The sequence below is a fragment of the Silene latifolia genome, chromosome 3 (assembly GCF_048544455.1).
Source record: "Silene latifolia isolate original U9 population chromosome 3, ASM4854445v1, whole genome shotgun sequence".
In the NCBI taxonomy this organism is placed as follows: domain Eukaryota; kingdom Viridiplantae; phylum Streptophyta; class Magnoliopsida; order Caryophyllales; family Caryophyllaceae; genus Silene; species Silene latifolia.
In genome coordinates this window covers 7,003,306-7,026,213 of record NC_133528.1, presented here as the reverse complement: position 1 = coordinate 7,026,213, position 22,908 = coordinate 7,003,306, and the positions used below count along the sequence as shown (strand labels likewise).

Genomic DNA, 22,908 nt, shown 5'->3' with positions numbered 1-22,908 from the left:
GACCAAGTACACATATCCTTACAACTTAAAAATTCAAGCTTGAACTAATCAATCAATGTGTTCATAATATTTTACACAAGGTTATTGGAGAAGACAAGGATAATGTCAACTTATATTGTCTACTAGTTGCTATTTTAATAACATAAAAGTATAATTCAAAACCATTATATAAGGATTTAAATCACAAGCAAAAAAATAAGTCACAAGCTAAGTGTTGATTTCCTAAATACACACACAAACCTTATATACGAAAATATATACTTTTATTTCTCATATTATCGATCTTAATCGAGTTGAAAAAATGGCAGAAATAAGGGCGATATTGATGGTACTATTGGCAATCACAATTGGTGTGTTTGCTAATGATGCTGATATGCTTCAAGACGTTTGTGTTGCTGATCTTACCTCTGGTAATTTCTCATTTTCTTTGTTATAATTATAATAACAATTGTTTCATATATGACAGACAAGATAAGGCGTCGTTAGGTGGTACTGAATCTCAGTATTACCTTGTCACGTACATTACCTAGTGTTTTTGTTATTTAATGGGTTTGTACAGGGTGGATGTAACAGGTTGATAGTTAAATTCAGTATCACTTGATGACGTCATCTTATTTATGAGATGGGATTATCCGAAATGAAGTTAGTTTTCTTATTGATGAAGAGCATTGTCTAACAATGATATTGTTCAATAACTTGTGTAGCAACATTGGTGAATGGATTCGTCTGCAAAAACTCAACCTTAGCATCAGCTGAAGACTTCTTTTTTGGTGGAATTGCTCAACCATTGCCTATCACCAACAAAATCCTTAATTCAATTGTCACAAATGTGAATGTCGAAAAGGTCCCGGGCCTAAATACTCTCGGTGTATCCATGGCCCGTATTGACTATGGGCCCGGAGGACTTAACCCTCCTCACATCCACCCACGGGCAACCGAGATCATTTTTGTCCTTACCGGGCAATTGAATGTGGGTTTCATAACCACAAAGAACGTGCTTATTTCAAAAACACTTAATGCCGGAGAGGTATTTGTGTTTCCAAGAGGTTTGGTTCATTTCCAGAAAAACCCGTCAAAATCCTACCCAGCTTCAGTAATTGCTGGGTTTAACAGCCAGTTGCCAGGGACCCAACAATTCGCGGCTTCATTATTCACGGCTAAACCGCCGGTTCCTAATGATGTGTTGGCTCAAGCATTTAACATTGATTCTTACCTTGTGGATAATATTAGGGCTGGGCTCACACCCAAGGCCTAGGCTTTGCTCTTAACAGATTGTTTGGGAACAATGCTGACAAAGATAACAAAAAATGCTTTGAATTTATTGATTTTTAATTGATTTTAATTCCATGTACGAGTGATTTTATATATCTTATATTTTTTTTTTTTTGGTGCGATTATATATCTTATATGTAATGTGTGCAATTTCTAATTATTCATTGAATTTTACTAATTTATTTACTGTGGATATTTATGATTAAATCATTGAAGACTTAATTTTTTTTAACCTTTTTTTTTTTTCAAATGAGCGCACTATGTCGTGGGAAAAGAATCGAACCCCCAATTTTCATGGTTGGGAATTGCGATAAGAGAGCTCTTACCACTTGAGTTAACTCTTATTTTCTATTTTTTTTACCCTTAAAATAGAAATTTTCATTTAAAGAAAGCCAAATCCATAGTCATGTACTCATGTAGGCAGATACAGAACCAAGTTTACTATTTTTAAGGTTGAACGCCACGCCTAATGGTTAATAATAAAAGTTAAAGGTACCATAAATGTATAAATTGAAGAGGTACCATATAGTATATGAAATAATACCGAAATATTACATAAAAAACGCTAAGACTTGTTTGGTTCATACGAGAATTAAATTGATGTGTTATTTTTGCAATGTATTGGAGTTTAATTCTACATTAAAATTCACGTGAATTACAATAATCCATTTGGTTGTCATATTGGAGTTTTATAAAACTAGGTGAGTAACCAAATAAGGCCTTAAAAGTATATAAAACTACTTAATTAGGCCATTATGGTAAATTAAGTTGCACTTTTGCAACAAAGTAGATCAAGGCTAGAAATTATTTCGGATATGATCAATATGATTTAAACCCTTGTGGTTTTTGTTAGAATATATTGACAAAATCAATTGTCAATTATCTTGTATATTTGTTATATTTGTTTATAGCTAATTATGGTTACATATCCTTGTAATTAGGCATGTATCTCTCCTAATAGTTTGTATTTATACGGTTCTCATTCTAATGAATAAACCAAGCATTATCTTCCCATCTTACTTCATGGTATCAGCTTCCTAGGGTTTTACGATCCACAAAATCGCTTCCGCTATACCCTAGTTTTTCGTGTATTTAACGAAATTCTTCTCCTCCCTCTCCTGACCTCTCGTCAAAATCACCATGCCGGACACGAAAACACCTTTCCATCCGGCTCTTGCTGTCTCTAACATCAAGAATCATGTCACTGTCACACTCGGGATGGATAATGATCGATATCCCCTGTGGGTGGCTCTCTTCACAAATCACGCGAAATCAAATCGCGTTCTTCACCATATTGTGCCACCACGAACTGGCGGCCCAAAAGCGCCTGTCACGGCCGAAGAAAAAGAACTGTGGGAGACTCTTGATGCTACTGTACTCCAATGGATTTACGCCACGGTTTCCACTGATCTTCTCGAAACGATTGTGGAACAAGAAACCACTGCCAAAGAATGCTGGGATCGCATCCGCGATATATTCCAGGATAATCAGCACTCACGGGCTGTTACTCTCGAGCAAGAGTTCTCCCATACGGCGATGGCGGATTTTCCGAACGCTTCAGCCTATTGCCAACGGCTGAAGACTCTCTCTGACCAACTCAAAAACGTTGGTGCTCCGGTTTCTAATAGTCGCCTCGTTCTTCAGATGGTATCGGGTCTAACTGAAGCATATCAAAGTGTTGGATCTATCATCCGTCAAGCAAACCCGCTTCCACATTTCTATCGTGCAAGATCTATGATCACGTTAGAGGAGGCTGGTCTTGCTAAAACTGCTGCCACAGGTTCGTCGTCCTCGGCTATGTATGTCAAAAATAATGACACAAGTGACTCCATACTAGGTCGTCCTCCTCAATCGTCTCAAAAAGGAGGAAAGAACCAGGGTAACAAGAAGAAGGGTGGCGGCTATAAGGGAAACAAAGGGCAATCGAATCAGCAAGGTTCGAATTCAGGGGGTGCGGTTTCAACAGCACAGGCGGCTCCTGTCGCTGCTGGTCTATGGCAAGGTCAGGGATACGGAGGTTGGCCTTGGGGTCCATGGGGATATCCCCCTTGCCCCTACCCAACGACACCTTGGACAAGGTCTCCTCGACCTCAATACACACCACGTCCTCCTGTACAAGCCTACTCGGCTGAAAATCCGCCATCACAGACGGATATTGAAGCTGCCATGTATACTCTTGGAATTCATCCACCTGACCCAAATTGGTTTATGGATACGGGAGCTACATCTCACATGACGGCTAGTCCAGGTACTCTCTCCTCTTATTTTAATTCGAGCATTAAAAACGGTATCATTGTTGGTAATGGCAAAACGATTCCAATTAGTGGCTACGGGCAGTCCAAAATTAATCACCCAACCCACCCCTTAATCCTTAAAAATGTTATCCATGCTCCTGACATAGTCAAAAACTTAGTATCAGTTCGTAAGTTTACTACCGATAACTCAGTAACCGTCGAATTTGACCCGTTTGGTTTTTGTGTGAAGGACTATCGGACGGGGACGCGTCTCATGAGGTGTAATAGTAAGGGCGACCTATATCCAGTCACAACCACACAATCGGCTTCCCTTCCAGCAGCTTTTACCGCTTTCGCTCCGTCCTTATGGCATGATAGGCTCGGTCATCCCGGCTACCCTGTTTTTAATTCTCTTAGACATCAAAATTTAATTTCTTGTAATTCAAATAACAAGAATACTGTTTGTTCCTCCTGTTCCATTGGAAAAATTGTTAAGTTACCTTTTACGTCGTCTACATCTAGTACTTGCTTGCCTTTCGATATTATTCATTGCGATCTTTGGACCTCACCGGTTCCGAGCTCGTCAGGTCATTTATATTACCTTGTCTTATAAGATGATTTTACAAATTTTGTATGGACCTTTCCTCTCGCAAAGAAATCCCAAGTCCCTGCCATCTTTGTAAATTTCCACAAATATATATTGACCCAATTCAATCGTGACATAAAGTCGTTTCAATGTGATAATGGTAGAGAATTCGACAATGCTCCAATTTGGGCGATGTGTGCTAAAAACGGGTCAACATTCCGACTCTCTTGTCCGTATACATCACCCAAAAATGGTAAAGCCGAACGGAAAATTCGTTCCATTAATAATATTATGCGTACTTTATTTATTCACGCCTCCATTCCAGCTTCGTTTTGGCACCATGCACTAAATATGACTACCTATTTGCTAAACATACTTCCAAACAAAAACAGGAATTTTCAAACACCCATTTCAATGCTTTACTTCCGACACCCGTCTTTTACAAATTTACGAGTTTTCGGTTGTCTTTGCTACCCTCTTTTTCCGTCTACTAGAATTAATAAACTTCAAGCCCGGTCTACCCCTTGCGTGTTTTTAGGCTATCCCGATCACCATCGTGGGTACAAGTGTTATGATATCAAAACCAAGAAAATTATAATTTGTCGTCACGTCATATTTGATGAATCTCGGTTCCCTTTTTCCGAACCTACAAAATCTGACCTTACCACATATAATTTCCTTGATGATGTTATATCGCCATATGTTCTTCGACACCTTACCCAAGGTTCGACAACCAACCCAACCCAGCATGACCAACCCGCATCTCCACCCCACGAGGCTGCTGCTTCTGACCAGCAACCCACACCTAGCCCCACGGCTGCTGCTTCTGACCAGCAGCCCGCACCTACAACAGCTCCACATGCCACTCCATCCTCCACCATCGTTCCTCCTTCAAAAGCAGTCACTCGAGGCGACTACGGTATACGGAAACCCAAAACCATATTTGATCTTCACAATACTGTTTCGATTTCCCCAATCCCAAAAACTCCCTTGACTGCCCTTAAGGATACTAATTGGAAAATGGCCATGGATGACGAATTTAATGCTCTTATTAGTAATAAGACGTGGGAATTAGTACCGCGTCCGACTAATGTGAATGTAATTCGTTCTATGTGGATTTTTCGTCATAAATTTCAGTCTAATGGCTCTTTTGAAAGGCACAAAGCTCGTCTTGTAGGTGACGGGAAAACTCAGCGTGTTGGCATTGATTGTGGGGAAACTTTTAGTCCGGTTGTCAAACCGGCCACTATACGAACAGTGCTCAGTCTTGCTCTTGCTTCTCAATGGTCCATACATCAATTGGATGTCAAAAACGCCTTCTTACACGACGATCTTTCGGAAACAGTTTATATGCATCAACCCATGGGATATCGTGACTCACGTTTTCCCGATCATGTGTGTCTTCTTCGCAAATCCTTATATGGTCTCAAACAAGCACCTCGCGCTTGGTACAAGCGTTTTGCTGATTTTGTCACCTCTATTGGGTTCCGGAATAGTAAGTGCGATCACTCTTTATTTATCTACAAAGATGGTAACTCCCTTGCTTACCTTCTTCTTTACGTGGATGATATAATTTTGACTACTTCGTCGGATACCTTGCGTTTGTCTATTATGTCACGTCTACGCAACGAATTTGCTATGAAAGATCTTGGGTTATTGCACTATTTTCTAGGCATTGCTGTCTCCCGCCGCGGTAAGAGTATGTTCCTTTCTCAATCCAAATATGCTAATGAGATTATTGAAAAAGCTGGCATGTCTATGTGCAAGCCTTGCTCTACACCGGTGGATACTAAGCCAAAGCTTAGCTCGACTTGTGATCAGCCATGCTCAGATGCTTCGCTATATCGTAGCTTAGCCGGGGCATTACAGTACCTCACCTTTACTCGCCCCGATCTATCCTATGCTGTCCAACAACTTTGCCTATTCATGCATAATCCTATGGACACGCACATGAATGCATTGAAGCGGGTTATCCGGTATGTTAAGGGTACACTTTCCTACGGACTTTGGCTCGGTTCATCGTCCCCAACGTCTCTTATGTCCTACACCGATGCTGATTGGGCAGGATGTCCCGACACCCGCTGCTCCACGAGTGGTTATTGTGTGTTCCTTGGAGACAATCTTATATCTTGGGCTTCAAAAAGACAACCTACTCTATCTCGCTCAAGTGCCGAAGCAGAATACAGAGGAGTTGCCAATGTTGTCTCGGAGTCTTGTTGGCTTCGAAACTTATTACTCGAGTTACATCACCCGCTTCCTAAGGCTACTATTGTGTATTGCGACAATGTGAGTGCCATTTATCTCTCGGGCAATCCGGTACAACATCAACGTACCAAACATATCGAACTCGATATTCATTTTGTTCGTGAAAAAGTGGCTCGGGGTGAAGTTCGTGTTCTTCATGTTCCTACTCGTCACCAAATCGCTGATATTTTTACTAAGGGGTTGCCTCTTATTTTATTTGATGATTTTCGCTCCAGCCTCAACGTTCGTCAACCTCCCGATTCGACTGCGGGGGTGTGTTAGAATATATTGACAAAATCAATTGTCAATTATCTTGTATATTTCTTATATTTGTTTATAGCTAATTATGGTTACATATCCTTGTAATTAGGCATGTATCTCTCCTAATAGTTTGTATTTATACGGTTCTCATTCTAATGAATAAACCAAGCATTATCTTCCCATCTTACTTCAGTTTTTTCAAAAAAAAAAAAATTATTTCTGATATATGTATTTGAATTTCGAAGAGATTGGTTATTTCTGATTTCATTAAAATAAAATAAATAAATAAATTGTATTTTTACATGTACAAGTTGAACAAACACCCAAGAATGAGTGGGCTCCTAACTAGTTAAATTTATTTTGAAGTAATCAATAAATTCATTAGAGAACACTCAAATAGAGACAGTGGTGGAGTTAAGATTAATAGTTAAAGGATTAAAAAAATTAAGGAGTTGAATAAGTAACGCAATAAAATAATAAAGATAACAAGTTTGATCGGGCCCGAGCAACCAACCTCATCCTGACCAAACCCGACCAAACAGGACTCCTAAAATGTTGCAAACCGAAATCGACTCGACCCAAACAATAAACCGATTCGACCCAATACATGTTAAGACTATTTCGACTTGATCAGAAAGATAACCAGAAATTAATTTGAAAACTGACCCGATCTGAATTAAGATAACCCATTTGACTCGAAATATAACCCCAACATTAAATAAAAGTCAAGGTGATAAAGACAAAAAAAATAACCGATATTATGAACGCTTTTTAGGAAAGTATTTAAATTAACTAACCTTATAACTTCGCTAGATAATAACCAGAGCTCAACTCAAATTGATAAAATAATCGGAAAAAATGACTCAACTCAAATTGATAAAATCATCGGAAAAAATCGACCAGATAATGAATGGATGAGCTAAAGAAAGCAAAACATGTCCCGGCAAATTATAAGAATGGTCGGACCTGAAAATAAACCTGATAATGACCCGAGTCGACCCAAACCCAACCTGACCCGACCCGAAAAATATAAATGATCCAACATGGCAATGACCCGACTTGAACCTGGCTAAGATTTGACCCCACTAACTCGGCCTGTAAGCAACCCGAACACAACCCGGGCGTAGTCATAACACAACATGTCCCAACCCAAACCTGACTCGAACGATCGGTACGTAGACATAACCTAACATGACCCAACCCAACCCTGACTCAAACGACCTGGCCGATTGCCACCTACAAGTAAGATATACACAAAGAAATTTCTAAAAGTTTATTTAACCTTTCTACAAAATGTTATTATTTTGAGAAGACAAGTAATCCTATTAGGTTTCCATTCGTTGCGCCACATGCAACGAATAAATGTGGCATGAATCATGCTATTATGCTATGTTGACCACCTTATTGTAACTCATAAGTCATAACTCATAACTAAACTTATCTCGAAAAATAAGAACAGAAAAACAAGTTATTTGAAGTGCTTTCATAGATAGCAAAAAATGACTAGATGGATACATACGAATAATGTTCCACAAAATGTAGGAACATTTCACATAGAAGTGGCATTATTTGTGGCAGTAATGAGTTGTCTGAATATTTAGACTAAATTAAAATGCACCATTATTGGCTTGCACGTAAACATGTTAGTAAATTGTTATAAGGACGTAGTCTTATCTTACTCGTATATGGTACTTAGTATCGAGTACAAGCACAACAAGAGTAAGACATATAATTGATCAAAGTCTACCATTTTAGAACATAGATTGACTTAGTTAGCACTCCTAATTAAGGTATTTACATTGTTGAAATATAATATGAGTAAGTTTTTTGTAATACAGTTTTATATTTAGAGTTTTGTAAATTTAATCATAAAGTACACTAATAACTAACTAAAAGTTAAGTATTAAAAAATAGAAAAAATAACCGCCTCTTAGTCTCGCAAAATTATTATTGTGAAACCGTTTCATAGGAAAATTAGTGTTGAAATACAACGCTTGGTTATTCAAGTTGACTAATCTTATCTTTATTAATTCAGAAGACAATGTTGAATGCAGAATGCGCCACATCATTTGTACAACTTTTTTTTTTTTTGGAAATTCAGGTTATGGTGGGACCCGTTGATGTGCAAAGAATTAATTTTTTCAAATCGTTATCGAATACAAACATGCGACAATTTCCGTCTTAGCAAAAATACTATAAAATAATTTTACATTCGGAATAAATGAAATTAATTTAGACCAACTAGATAATTACAATAGAAATGCAAAAAAAAAAAAAAATGCATCCAAAAATATTAATACCGGCCTAAATACATACTCATGCAATTTTACACGGGTTTAAAACTAGTTCTCATGAATTCAGAAGAAGAAATAATTTAGACTAAATTTTACAAGGGACTAAACAAGGTAATGAAGGAGTCAAGGTGATCGATATACATTAGTCATTTTCCAACTTTTTCCAACATTCTCCGTTAATACACAGTTAAGTTTAAATTTATTTTACCCAATTTTTTGACATCGTCCAAGAAAAACAAATGTTTTTATAAATCGATGTGAAAAGAAAAGATTAGAGAAGTTAAAATTAGAACTTAGAAGGAGAAGGTCAGAAACATTCCTTCTATAGTATATTATTTCAACTTCACAAGTTGACTTTCCGCGTAATATTGAACTAATCAATCAATAGAGTTAAACTTTTCGATTACAAACAATCAATCAATAAATAATTAATGATTAAAATGAGGCATAATCTAACTTTAGACCAAGTACACATATCCTTACAACTTAAAAATTCAAGCTTGAACTAATCAATCAATGTGTTCATAATATTTTACACAAGGTTATTGGAGAAGACAAGGATAATGTCAACTTATATTGCCTACTGACTACTAGTTGATATTTAATAACATAAATGCATAATTCACAACCATTATATAAGGATTTAAATCACAAGCCAAAAAATAAGTCACAAGCTAAGAGTTGATTTCCCAAATACATACACAAACCTTCTATACAAAGTATACATTATTTCTCATATTATCGATCTTAATCGAGTTGAAAAAAATGGCAGAAATAAAGGCAATATTGATGGTACTATTAGCAATCACAATTGGTGTGTTTGCTAATGATGCTGATATGCTTCAAGACGTTTGTGTTGCTGATCTTACCTCTGGTAATTTCTCATTTTCTTTGTTAGAATTATAATAACAATTGTTTCATATATGACAGACAAGATAAGGCGTCGTTAGGTGGTACTGAATCTCAGTATTACCTTGTCACGTACATTACCTAGTGTTTTTGTTATTTAATGGGTTTGTACAGGGTGGATGTAACAGGATGATAGTTAAATTCAGTATCACTTGATGACGTCATCTTATTTATGAGATGGGATTATCCGAAATAAAGTTAGTTTTCTTATTGATGAAGAGCATTGTCTAACAATGATATTGTTCATTAACTTGTGTAGCAACTTTGGTGAATGGATTCGTATGCAAAAACTCAACCTTAGCATCAGCTGAAGACTTCTTTTTTGGCGGAATAGCTCAACCATTGCCCATCACCAACAAAATCCTTAATTCAATTGTCACAAATGTGAATGTCGAAAAGGTCCCGGGCCTAAATACCCTCGGTGTATCTATGGCCCGGATCGACTATGGTCCTGGAGGACTTAACCCACCCCACATTCACCCAAGGGCAACCGAGATCATTTTTGTCCTTACCGGGCAATTGAATGTAGGTTTCATAACCACAAAGAACGTGCTTATTTCAAAAACACTTAATGCTGGAGAAGTATTTGTGTTTCCAAGAGGTTTAGTTCATTTCCAGAAAAACCCGTCAAAATCTTACCCAGCTTCAGTAATTGCCGGGTTTAACAGCCAGTTGCCAGGGACTCAACAATTCGCGGCTTCATTATTCACGGCTAAACCGCCGGTTCCTAATGAAGTGTTGACTCAAGCATTTAACATTGATTCTTACCTTGTGGATAATATCAGGGCTGGGCTCACACCCAAGGCCTAGGCTTTTCTCTTGTTTTGGTCCAAGTTTTACTCTTTACACATTGTTTGGGAACAATGCTAACAAGATAACAAGAATTGCTTTGAATTTATTAATTTTTAAAGTTCTTTTAATTCTATGTACGAGTGATTTTATATACGGAGTATTTTATATGTAATGTGTGCTATTTCTATGTTGGATTTTTGTATTTTAATTTAGTGTGGATATTTATGATTCAATCATATTTTTTTCTAACAAAGCGCACTCAATCGCATTACAATAAAGAGAAAGGGTAATTCAAAATTTATGATTCAATCATTGAAAACTTTTATTTTTTTACCCTCCTAAGTAAAATGGAAATTTTCAATTAGAGAAAGCCAAATCCATAGACCATAGTCATTTTAGCAGATAACGGACCAAGTTGACGGATTTTAAGGGTATGGGCTTACGGCGAAGCTCACGCTTGGTGGTTAATAATAAATAATAGGTTAAAGGTACCATAAATGTTGTGGAATTTGAAGAGGTACCACATAGTATACGAAAAAAAAAAAATACATGAATACTACATGAAAAAAACCCTAGTTTATATAAAATCGTTTTATTCGGCCATTATCATAAATTAACTTGCACTTATGCAACAAACTAGATGAACAAGGCTAGAAATTATTTCGGACATTTATTTGACTTTGTGTTCAAAGAGATTGGTTATTTTTGATTTCATGACGTGAAAAGAAAATAAATACAAAACTTTTATCTTTACCTGACTAGTTTTCACAGTAAGTGGATTATACATCTGATGTAATACATCAGATGGTATAATTTTTGAGGATTAAGATAAAGTTTTTGAGTTTTAATCTAAATTTTTTGAGTTTTATTATAAAGTTTTTGAGTTTATTTACTTAAACTTCAATCTAAAAAAGTTGCATGTAACTCAAAAAAAATTACATATAAGCTCAAAAAATTTGATTTTTGACATCATAAAACTAAAATGTAATCTATAAACTTTATAGTAGTCGAAAAAAATACACAAAAACTCAAAAAGTCATTAAATGTGATGTAGTACATCTGATGTACAATCCTTTTTCTCCTAGTTTTCATCAAACAATAGGTTGTAATATAGAAGTCTGTCACCTCCTAAAAAGGGCGGTTGACCTAGTGTACATGTGCAACAGGAGTTGTTCAAACAAACTCTACTTTACCCGGTTTTAGTCCTTCTGCGCTAATACAAGGTCAAGGGCTTCACCTAGGCTCTAATTTGATCAACCAAAGCCTAATCTAGGTACTTTAGGACCTTTAGAACAACTTTGTGTAGGATCTTTGTGGCCATTTCTAAACGGTCTAAGAGTTAGTCTAAGGAAGACTTTTACTGCGCAGAAAGAGACTTGCTCCAAACATCATATGATAATTTTGTCATCTTTCCTCTTTTGGCCAAGGACGAGGCAATTAACAAAGTCCAACCTCCCTTAATTAAGCTTGGAACTGTAAACAAGTAAGAATAATACTTTTATGTTTTTTTCTGCTTTATGGTTTTCTGTTTTGTTTTCACTTAGTTTGTATACAATGTTGTAGACTGTAGTTGTTGGTTTGTACTTATTTGTAAGCCAAAGTGTGGCCCTTAGATCTCTTATTTTGGACGCTCAAGATGTATTCCATTGGCCTATATAAGCCAAGGCAACTGTTGTAACAAGGCAACAGATTATGTTGAATGCAAAAGAGTGAAACTTAATTTCTCCTACTTCTCTTGGGTGTGTGCTTGATAAAACCTTCTTTGCTTAGTGCTGGAAGTTATGAGTGTGTCCTTTGCTGTGTGTTCGGATAGCTCATTAATCTTGCTCATTGGCTCGGTTCTTGGTACTCAACTACAATCACAATTCCAACACAATTGTTTGCCTATTTCTTCCGGTTTATAGCATAATTCTTAAGCTTTGTTGTTTAAGTTTAACATGGTTTGTAGCTTATCACATATACTCGGAGGTTTAACTAGTGCACAACAAAAATAGCGGCTGTAGATTTCTTCGTCATCTAAAAATATGACAAATTAATGTACAAGTTGAACAATCAACAACCCAAGAAAGGGAGGCTCTTAAGTCCTAACTGGTCAAATTTTTTGTGACATAATCAATAGATTCATTGGAAAAACACTCAAACAGACAATGGTGTCATTAGGATTTATAGTTATTAGTGGCGAAAATATTTTAAATAACGCAATATATATGATAGAGATGACAGGTTTGACTGGACCCGGGCGATGCCCCAACTCGAAGCCGAGCAAATCCGACCCGACATGACACGATTGAAATCGACCATGACATGACCAATGATAACTTGCAATAAGACAAAACCCGATTAAGATAGACCCGAAACTGAAGCCAACCCAAACCAAGATGACTAATAACCCGAATTGACCCAATACATGTTTTTACCAATTTGACCCGACTTGACAACTGACCCGGCCCGAAAGATAACTCACAACTGACCCGAAAGCTGACCTGATCTAAAGATAACCTAACATTGACTCGAAATATAACCCCGACAGGCCGACATTAACGAAAAGTCAAGGTGATAAAGACCAAAAGATAACCGACATAACTATGAGGGGGTTTTATTAAAGTACTAAAATTAACTAACCTTATAACTTTGCTAGATAATAACCTGAGCTCAACTCGAACTGGTAAAATAATCCGAAAAATCGACCAGATAATGAATTGATGAGCCAAAGAAGGCAAAAGATGAGCTAGACCTAATTAACTTGACCTGACAACGTAAGACCTGACTTGAAATTGAACCTAATAATGATCCAACCCAAAAATGACCCGACTCGACCCAAATCTAACTTTACCCGATAAAACTAAATGATCCGATCTGGCAATGACTCGAACCCGACCCGACAAATCTAAATGATGATCGGACTGAATAATGGCTTGATCCCGACCTACCCGGCAAATTTAAATGATCTGATCTGACAATGACTCGAACCTTACACGACCCGAGCTAAGATTTTACTCGACTAACCCGAGCCCTACTCGGACGTGGCCATAAGGTCCATGACCCAACCCGGCCCAAACCTGAATCAAACTACTCGGACGTAGCCACACCTCAAATGAATATGTGGCATGAATCATGCTTATGTTGACCACCTCATAAGTCATCACTAAACTTATCTCGAAAATTAACAATTGAAAACAAATTTTGAACAAATAAGCGCCTTCCTGGCAAATGACTAATTGGATATATACGAATAATGTTCCACAAAATGTAGGAATATTTCACAAAAGTGGCATTATTTGTGGCAGTAATGTGTTGTCCTAAAATGCACCATTATTAGCTTGCGTGTAAACATGTTAGTACAATGTTATAAAGATTTAGTCTTATATGGTACGGAGTACCGAGTAAAAGTACAACAAAACATATAATTGATCAAAGTCTTCGAAAAAAGTCGACCATTTTAGAACATAGATTGACTTAGTTAACACTCCTAATTAAGGTATTTGCATTATTGAAATAGGAGTAAGTTTTTTTTTTTTTTAATAAAACAGTTTCATATTAAGAGTATTGTAAGACTAATTATAAAGTAACGAATAACTAACTAACTAACTAAGAAAAAAATAACAGAAAAAGTAATCACTTTTTAATCTCGCAATATTGCTATTGTGATACCGTTTCATATACAGGAGAATTAGTGTTGGAGTACAAGGCTTGGTTAATGGTTATTCAAGTCTACTAATTCTCATGATTGTAAAAGAAAAAATAATTTAGAGTTTAGACTATATTTTACGGAGGATTAAACAGGGTAATGAAGGTAATCGATAAGATAATACATTAGTCATTTTCCTTCGAGATAATTACATTAAAATGTTGAGGTCCTTAATAGGAAAAAAAATGTAAGTTTGGATCTTTGTCATACTATTAGGCCCTGTTCTTTTGGACTGAAACTTATAGGATCTCGAATCGAATCGAACTTATAAGATCTCGAATCGAATCGAATCAACTTATAGGATCTCGAATCAACTTATAGGATCTGAACTTAACCGAACTTATAGGATCTGAACTTAACTGAACTTATAGGATCTGAACTAAACTTATAGGATCTGAACTAAATCGAATCAACTTATAGGATCTCGAATCGAACTTAAATTAAGTGAGTATAGGATCTCGAATCAACTTATAGGATCTCGAATCAATCGAATCGAACTTATAGGATCTCGAATCGAATCAAATTATAGGATCTCGAATCGAATCAACTTATATGATCTCGAATCGAACTTATAGGATCTCGAATCGAATCGAACTTATAGGATCTAAGTTAACTTAAATTAAGTGACTTTAAGTCCAAAAGAACGGGGCCTAACTCGTTAAATAGTTGATCGGTCTCTTATATTCCTTAATCTAAAACTTACTGTAACAGAAAATACTATCTACATAGTACATACCTTCCCTTATGGATCTCTCAAACTTTCTACTCTATTATTACACGATTAAATTTACATTTATTTTACCTAATTCTTTAACATTTGTCTAAGAAAATCAAACATCATTATAAACTGATGTGAAAGAAGAAAATCTAAGAAGTGAAAGTTAGAAGGAGAAGATCAGAAACATTCCTCCCGTGTATTATTTCAACTTCACAAGTTGACATTACGTATACTACTGAACAAATCAATCAATCAATATAGGTTGGCCAAAGAAAAAATACAAGTTAATTAAACCTTTCGATTACCAACAATCAATCAATAAATAAATACTTAATAATAAAATGAGGCATAATCTAACTTTAGACCAAGTACACATATCCATACAACTTAAATTGTATTTAAAAATTCAAGGTTGAACTAATCAATCAATGTGTTCATAATATTTTACACAAGAATTATGCAATTCAAATAAGTTTGAGCAAGAAGGCAAGGATAATGTCAACTTATTAATAATTTATATACTACTCAATTACTAGTTGATAATTTGATATATTTAATTACATAAATGCATAATTCAAAACCTTTATATAAGGATTTAACTCACAACCAAAAAAATAAGTCGCAACTCACAAGCTAACAAGAGTTGATTTCCCAAATACATACACAAACATTATATACGAAATATATCTTATTTCTCATATATCGATTTTAATCGAGTTGAAAAAAAATGGCAGAAATAAGGGCGATATTGATGGTACTATTAGCAATCACAATTGGCGTGTTTGCTAATGATGCTGATATGCTTCAAGACATTTGTGTTGCTGATCTAGCCTCTAGTAAGTTCTCTTTTTCTTTGTTAGATTTATGGTGATAATTGTCTTATGTATTCAAAGCTAATTAAAAATAATTACGTAATTATTGTGTAAGGTAGCCTTGCAGAAATTCCGTGAAATTGATTATTCGAATTACTAGTTTTAACTTATATGGGTCATGATCTCTTGCAAATCGATCTGTTTCAGAGAATATTAGTCTATAACGATTAACAATATTGTCTATATCACAATGTGAGATCGATATTAATATTAGTACTTCTTCATTTTTGTATTAATACAAAGTGTTTTTTTTGGTTAAAATTAAAACTACTATACGTCACATTAACCTCATTTTCGAAAAATATTACCTAATATCTATTTATTTTTGGAAAATGAGATGGCAACACCGGGTGTTACTCAAATTGAGTGACACCCGGGGTATTCTTGTAAATTATTAAGTTATTTTGCTTTCCTTCCATTAAAATTCGAATTTCAAACTAATTAGGATTAAAGGGTAAATTAGGAACTTAATATTAATTAATTAATTGTAACAATAATATCCATTGGCAAATAATCTTTAAACTTCCCATTTTTTATGCTTGTTTTTTATTCACTTTGACAAATTCATCCAATCAATTTGGCATCATTGGACAAAAATTGCAGAATTGACGATGAATTAATTGTTTAGTCAATTCTTCCCTTAGAAAGACCAATCTCATACTGGCCGTAAGATTGAAAGTTGAAACTATTAAAAGAAGATGTAGGTGATGTAGGGGAACAATGGCCGTAGGATTGATAGAATAGCTGCATAGCGATGTACTTTGTATAATTGTATGATATAGTGATGATACAGTGATGAAGATAAAGAATAGTTTGTTATGATATGTAATTACTAAGATATAGATTAATTTTAATTAGCATATTTGATTAATATAATAAAAGATTATGAATTACGCTTTTACCCTACAATGTTGGCGCAAAAACGAAAACTACTTTACTATTTTTTCTTTTTTTCTATTTTTTTAATTAGGGTGTTACCGAAATTCGGTAACACCCGGTGTCGCCCTAGCACTCCCCTTTATTTTTATTGTATCTTTTACTACGGTAATTTATTAAAATTTCGTCGAACGGTATAATACTAGTCTTTTGCCTAACAATCATATTGTTCAATAACTTGTAGCGACACTGGTGAATGGGTTCGTCTGCAAAAACTCAACCTTTGCAACTGCTGAAGACTTCTTCTTTAATGGAATTACTCAACCATTACCTATCACCAACAAAATCCTTAATTCAATTGTCACAAACGCCAATGTCGAGAAAATCCCGGGCTTGAACACGCTTGGAGTATCCATGGCCCGGATCGATTATGGTCCCGGTGGACTTAACCCGCCACACATCCACCCACGGGCAACCGAGATCATTTACGTCCTATACGGACAATTGAACGTGGGTTTCATAACCACAAAGAATGTGCTTATTTCAAAAGTGATTAATGCAGGAGAAGTATTTGTATTTCCAAGAGGTTTGGCTCATTTCCAGAAGAACATGTCAAAGACTTACCCGGCCTCAGTAATTGCCGGGTTTAACAGCCAGTTACCGGGAACTCAACAATTTGCGGCTTCATTATTTACGGCTAACCCGCCGGTTCCTAATGATGTGTTGGCTCAAGCATTTAACATTGATTCCTATGCTGTTGATAATATCAGGGCTGGACTCACACCCAAGGCCTAGGCAAGACAACAAGAAATACTCGGAATTTATCGATTTTTTTTAAAGTATTTTTTTCATGCATGAGTGATTTTCTATTTCTTATATGTAATTCATTGGATTGTACTAATTTATTTACTGTGGGTATTTATGATTGAATAATTGAAGATTTATTTTTCACCGTCTTGAGTAAAATGTATGTAGAATTTGAAATTTAAACTGCAACAAGATTGGTTAGGACGTACCATAACGGGTAAGCTGTCACACCCAAAAAATTTTGGGTGCGGACTTTTTTTTCGCATGCATAGAGCTAAGAGGTGCCGAAGGTTGCCTAAAAAGGTTCCCAATTCATGTTCTAATCTCCTCATGGCCTCATTGCTCCTCACGTACCTCATGGCCTCATCTCCCCCCTTTTCCTTGGTTTACGTACACCAGCCTGAGTGAAGTTACATAAGGTCGTATTTGGTATTTCCGACAAACTTCATACATAGTAAAATTAAGTCATTAGTGGTCGACGTAGACCAACAACACAATTACAATGATGACATAGGTGGTCGGAGTAGAGGTCACTGCGACAAAGTCGAAAGAGGCAAGTAACCTACTACTGGTCAGCTGGTCTTATATTATGAATTAGCCATGTGGTAAATAATGTCATTGGAAATAGTCTCATGTTTATTCCCTTGAAACATTCCTCCATAAATCTCTAGTACGCAACGCTGAAAAACCCAATTTGACACCCAAAAAAATGACCTTTTGATAGAGAAGGTAATAAAATCAAGGATATCCCGAAATCTCTGTAAGAATAAAAATACTAAATAATAAATAAGAGGACGAAAGTGTCAAAGTTCGAAGGCAAAAAAACAATCATGTAATGTAAAACCAAGAAGTCAAAATTTGAAAATGACCTAACGAGGCAATGACCCGACTTGACCCAAACTTAACCTGACCTGACCTGACATGACAAATCTAAATGATCCAACCCGACAACGACTCGAACATGACCCGACTCGAACATGACCCGACATGTAAGCGACCTGAACCCAACCCGTACGAAGTCATGACGCAACCAGGGCCGTCTCGGGGTTTTGGGGGCCCCTGTGCGAACTCAAGATATGGGGCCCTATCTAACATTTGAAAAAACGGAATCTTAAAAATGAAGGCAAAAAAAAGGCAATAAATGTAGTTACTAAGCCTTGAACCTGAGACCTTATGTATAGAAACTCAATTACTAACCACCAAGACACTATCATTCATTGAATATTTAGTGTACTGCATTTATTTATTCTTTCTTTTACTTTGATTTCTGACCCAAAAAATTGGGGGCCCTGTGCAGCCGCACGGCCCGCACGGGTCCAAAGACGGCCCTGGACGCAACATGACCTGATCCGACCCGAACGACCCAATTTTCAACTATAAGTAAGATATACTAAAAGAAGTTTCTGAAAATATATTTAACCTTTCTAAAATATTTTATTCAAGTAGGTTCTGTTACTGTTAGAGTGTTAAGGCCGGTTTCCCTTAGTTCGCCACCGTGTGGCATGAATCATGCATTCATACTTATGTTGACCTCATTACTAAACTTATCTCGAAAAAAAAGAATACAAAAACCAATTTTGAACAAATCAGCGCCTTCATAGCAAATGATTAAGGCTCTGTTCTTTTCGACTGAAAAAGTTGAATTTAATGGAGCTGGACCTAACTGAACTGAACTAAGTGAATTTAATGGGGCTTAACTGAACTCAACTGAAGTAAGAGTTAATTTGTGAAGATCAGAAGAGTTGAGTTGAACACTGAACTAAACTATACTAAGTGAAATTGAATTGAACTGAACTGAATAGAGTTAAACTGAACTAAAATGAGCTGAAATTAAGCCAAAAAAACAGGACCTAAATGAATATACGATTAATATTCCCACAAAATGTACGAGTATTTTATAGAAGTGGCATTATTTGTGCCATTGTGTTGTGGCAATAATTAAACTAAACTAGAATGCACCATGATTGGCTTGCATGTTGCAATGTTATAATGTTACGACTTACGAGGATGTAGTCTAATCTTATAATATGGTACGGTGTACAAGTACAACAAGAGTACAAGACATGTAATTGATCACAAAAGTCTACGAAAAAAGTCCTGCCATTTTAGAACATATATAGACTTAGTTTACCATCCTAATTAGGGTATTGGTTTTTTTTAAATGCGTCCTAAGGACACTTTATTAAGGAGATTTAAATGAAAAGTTTAACAATAAATATGACATTGATATCTGAAAAGGTGTCTTACTATTTTAAGTTTTCGTGATATTTATCATAAAATTTTCCATTTAGCTATCCTTAAGATGCGCCGACGTGCCGCATTGACGTTATTAGGGCACCTTATTGAAACACAAGACTTGGTTATTCAAGTTGACTAATTCTCAAGATTATTGAAGACAAAAAATAATTGAGCCTAATTTTTACGGAGTATTTCCTCTATCTCAATGATTTATTTATCTTCGATTAAAGTACTCCTTATAAAAAATTAAAAATTTGAACTTAGAACAAATTGAATATTAAATTAGGTAATAAAGGTGATACTCCATATATATTAGCCATTTTCTTCCGAATAATTACAATTTAAATGTTGAAGTACTTAACTAGAACAAAATTGTAAAAGTTGGGTCTTTGTTTTACCCTTAACTCGTAAAATAGTTGATCGGCCTCTTATATTCCTCACTCTAAAACTGACAGTATAGGGAAATACGATCTACATACCATCTCTTTTGGATCTTTTCTCAACTTTCTCCTTTAATACACAATTACATTTATTTTACCCAATTTTTATTGTCCAAGAAAACCAAATATTATTATAAATCGATGTGAAAGGAGAATATCAGAGAAGCTAAAGTTAGAAGGAGCGGGTCAGAAACATTCCTCTACCGTGTATTATTTCAACTTCACAAGTTGACTTTACGTGTATTACTGAACAAATCAACCAATCAATATAGTTTAGCCCAAAAAAGATATGTAAGTTAATTAAACCTTTCAATTACAATTTACAAACAATCAATCAATAAATAAATACTTAATAATAAAATAAGGCATAATCTAACTTTAGACCAAGTACACATATCCTTACAAATTAAATTGTATTTAAAAAATCAAGGTTGAACTAATCAATCAATGTGTTCATAATATTTTACACAAGAATTATTCACTTGCAAGATTGAAAGGTTGAAGCAAGGAGTAAGGCAAGGATAATGTCAACTTATTAATAAATATATATACTAAACTAATTACTAGTTGATATATTTAATAACATAAATGCATAATTCAAAACCTTTATATAAGGATTTAAATCACAACCAAAAAAATAAGTCGCAACTCACAAGCTAACAAGAGTTGATTTCCCAAACACACACACAAACGTTATATACGAAATATATCTTATTTCTCATATTATCGATTTTAATCGAGTTGGAAAAAAAAATGGCAGAAATAAGGGCGATATTGATGGTACTATTAGCAATCACAAGTTGTGTGTTTGCTAATGATGCTGATATGCTTCAAGACATTTGTGTTGCTGATCTAGCCTCTAGTAAGTACTCTTTTTCTTTGTTAGATTTAATGGTGACAATTATTCATGCATGCAAAGCTACTTAAAAATAATTACGTAATTATTATGTAAGGTAGCCTTACAGAAATTCCTTGAAATGTATTATTCGAATTACTAGTTTTAACTTATATTGTCTATATCACAATGTGAGATCGGTGGAAATATTTATAATTTTGGGTTTTTTTATTTATTTTTATTGTATTAAAATCAAAAATTTACAGAATAAATATTAGTACTTCTTCATTTTTGTATTAATACAAAGTGTTTTTTTTTTGTTAAAAACTACGCCACATTAACCTCATTTTCGTAAGTATTACCTAATATTTATTTATTTATTTATTTATTTTTTTATTACGGTAATTTATTAAAATTTCGTCGAACGGTATATTACTAGTCTTTTGCCTAACAATGATATTGTTCAATAACTTGTAGCGACACTGGTGAATGGATTCGTCTGCAAAAACTCAACCTTCGCAACTGCTGAAGACTTCTTCTTTAATGGAATTACTCAACCATTGCCCATCACAAACAAAATCCTTAATTCAATTGTCACAAACGTCAACGTCGAAAAGATTCCGGGCTTGAACACGCTTGGAGTATCCATGGCCCGAATTGACTATGGTCCCGGTGGACTTAACCCACCACACATCCACCCACGGGCAACCGAGATCATCTACGTCCTATACGGACAATTGAATGTGGGTTTCATAACCACAAAGAACGTTCTTATTTCGAAAGTAATTAATGCTGGAGAAGTATTTGTGTTTCCAAGAGGTTTGGCTCATTTCCAGAAGAACCTGTCAAAGACTTACCCGGCTTCAGTTATTGCCGGGTTTAACAGCCAGTTGCCGGGAACTCAACAATTTGCGGCTTCATTATTTACGGCTAACCCGTCGGTTCCTAATGATGTGTTGGCTCAAGCATTTAACATTGATTCCTATGCTGTGGATAATATCAGGGCTGGGCTCACACCCAAGGCCTAGACAAGACAACAAGAAATACTCGGAATTTATCGATTTTTTTAAGTATTTTTTTTCATGCAGGAGTGATTTGCTATTTCTTATTTGTAACGTGTGCTATATTTAACAATCATTGGATTGTACTAATTTATTTACTGTCGTTATATTTATTTATGATTGAATAATTGAACACTTATTTTTCACCCTCTTGAGTAAAATGCAAAATTTGAAATGCACACTCCAGAAGAATGATATTTTGACAAAGATTGGTTAGGGTGTACCATAACGTGATACGCTGACAACGCTGTTACACTCGAGAATATTTTAGGTAATTGTTGAAGTCAGACCGAAAAATGAAATCCCTACCATCTTTTCAAGTGGGTTTAGCTTGTTTAGGTCAGCTTTGCCTGCGTGGCCCTTTCCAAACGATATCCTAAATAGTGATTTATCTAACTTACTGGGGTAAGAAAGCCCAAAGGAGCAAACAAAATGTCTTTCCATTATTTACACCAAACGAGAGAAGGTACATGATGAGGAGGTCGTATACTCGTATTCAGTATCTCCGACCAACTTCACACCTAGTGATCGGAGTAGACCAACAATAAAATGATCACATACATGGTCGGAGTAGAGATCAGGCAGCAAAATCAAAAGGGACAAGTAACATACTACTGGTCTTACATTAGGAATTAGCCTCATGGTAGAAAATGTCAATGGAAATAGTCTCAAGTTTATTCCCTTGAAACATTCCTTCACGGATCCCTAAAAAAAGGATAAACGCGACACTTTCAAAACAAAAGCCCACAGCTCCATTTTAGACTTGGAATATGAACATCAC

The 22,908-nt window shown here is 35.6% G+C and overlaps 5 protein-coding genes across 5 annotated transcripts; all 5 read left to right on the top strand.

Annotated features, from left to right (window-relative positions):
* The first annotated feature begins 298 nt into the window (after positions 1-298).
* Positions 299-1,255, top strand: LOC141648592 (germin-like protein subfamily 2 member 4). The gene is made up of 2 exons (XM_074457320.1): positions 299-410; positions 705-1,255. The coding sequence occupies exons 1-2, from the start codon at positions 302-304 to the stop codon at positions 1,253-1,255; spliced, it is 660 nt and encodes a 219-aa protein (XP_074313421.1). The 5' UTR covers positions 299-301.
* Positions 1,256-2,412: 1,157 nt separating this feature from the next.
* LOC141648591 (uncharacterized) lies at positions 2,413-6,618 on the top strand. The gene is made up of 2 exons (XM_074457319.1): positions 2,413-3,694; positions 4,631-6,618. The coding sequence occupies exons 1-2, from the start codon at positions 2,413-2,415 to the stop codon at positions 6,616-6,618; spliced, it is 3,270 nt and encodes a 1,089-aa protein (XP_074313420.1).
* Positions 6,619-9,656: 3,038 nt separating this feature from the next.
* Positions 9,657-10,651, top strand: LOC141645864 (germin-like protein subfamily 2 member 4). Its single transcript, XM_074454043.1, has 2 exons — positions 9,657-9,765; positions 10,060-10,651. The coding sequence occupies exons 1-2, from the start codon at positions 9,657-9,659 to the stop codon at positions 10,608-10,610; spliced, it is 660 nt and encodes a 219-aa protein (XP_074310144.1). The 3' UTR covers positions 10,611-10,651.
* Positions 10,652-15,307: 4,656 nt separating this feature from the next.
* On the top strand, positions 15,308-17,698 carry LOC141645863 (germin-like protein subfamily 2 member 4). Its single transcript, XM_074454042.1, has 2 exons — positions 15,308-15,834; positions 16,991-17,698. Exons 1-2 carry the CDS (start codon positions 15,726-15,728, stop codon positions 17,539-17,541), a joined length of 660 nt encoding a protein of 219 aa, XP_074310143.1. The 5' UTR covers positions 15,308-15,725; the 3' UTR covers positions 17,542-17,698.
* A 3,274-nt stretch (positions 17,699-20,972) lies between these two features.
* LOC141648590 (germin-like protein subfamily 2 member 4) lies at positions 20,973-22,094 on the top strand. The gene is made up of 2 exons (XM_074457318.1): positions 20,973-21,093; positions 21,544-22,094. The coding sequence occupies exons 1-2, from the start codon at positions 20,985-20,987 to the stop codon at positions 22,092-22,094; spliced, it is 660 nt and encodes a 219-aa protein (XP_074313419.1). The 5' UTR covers positions 20,973-20,984.
* Positions 22,095-22,908: the final 814 nt, after the last annotated feature.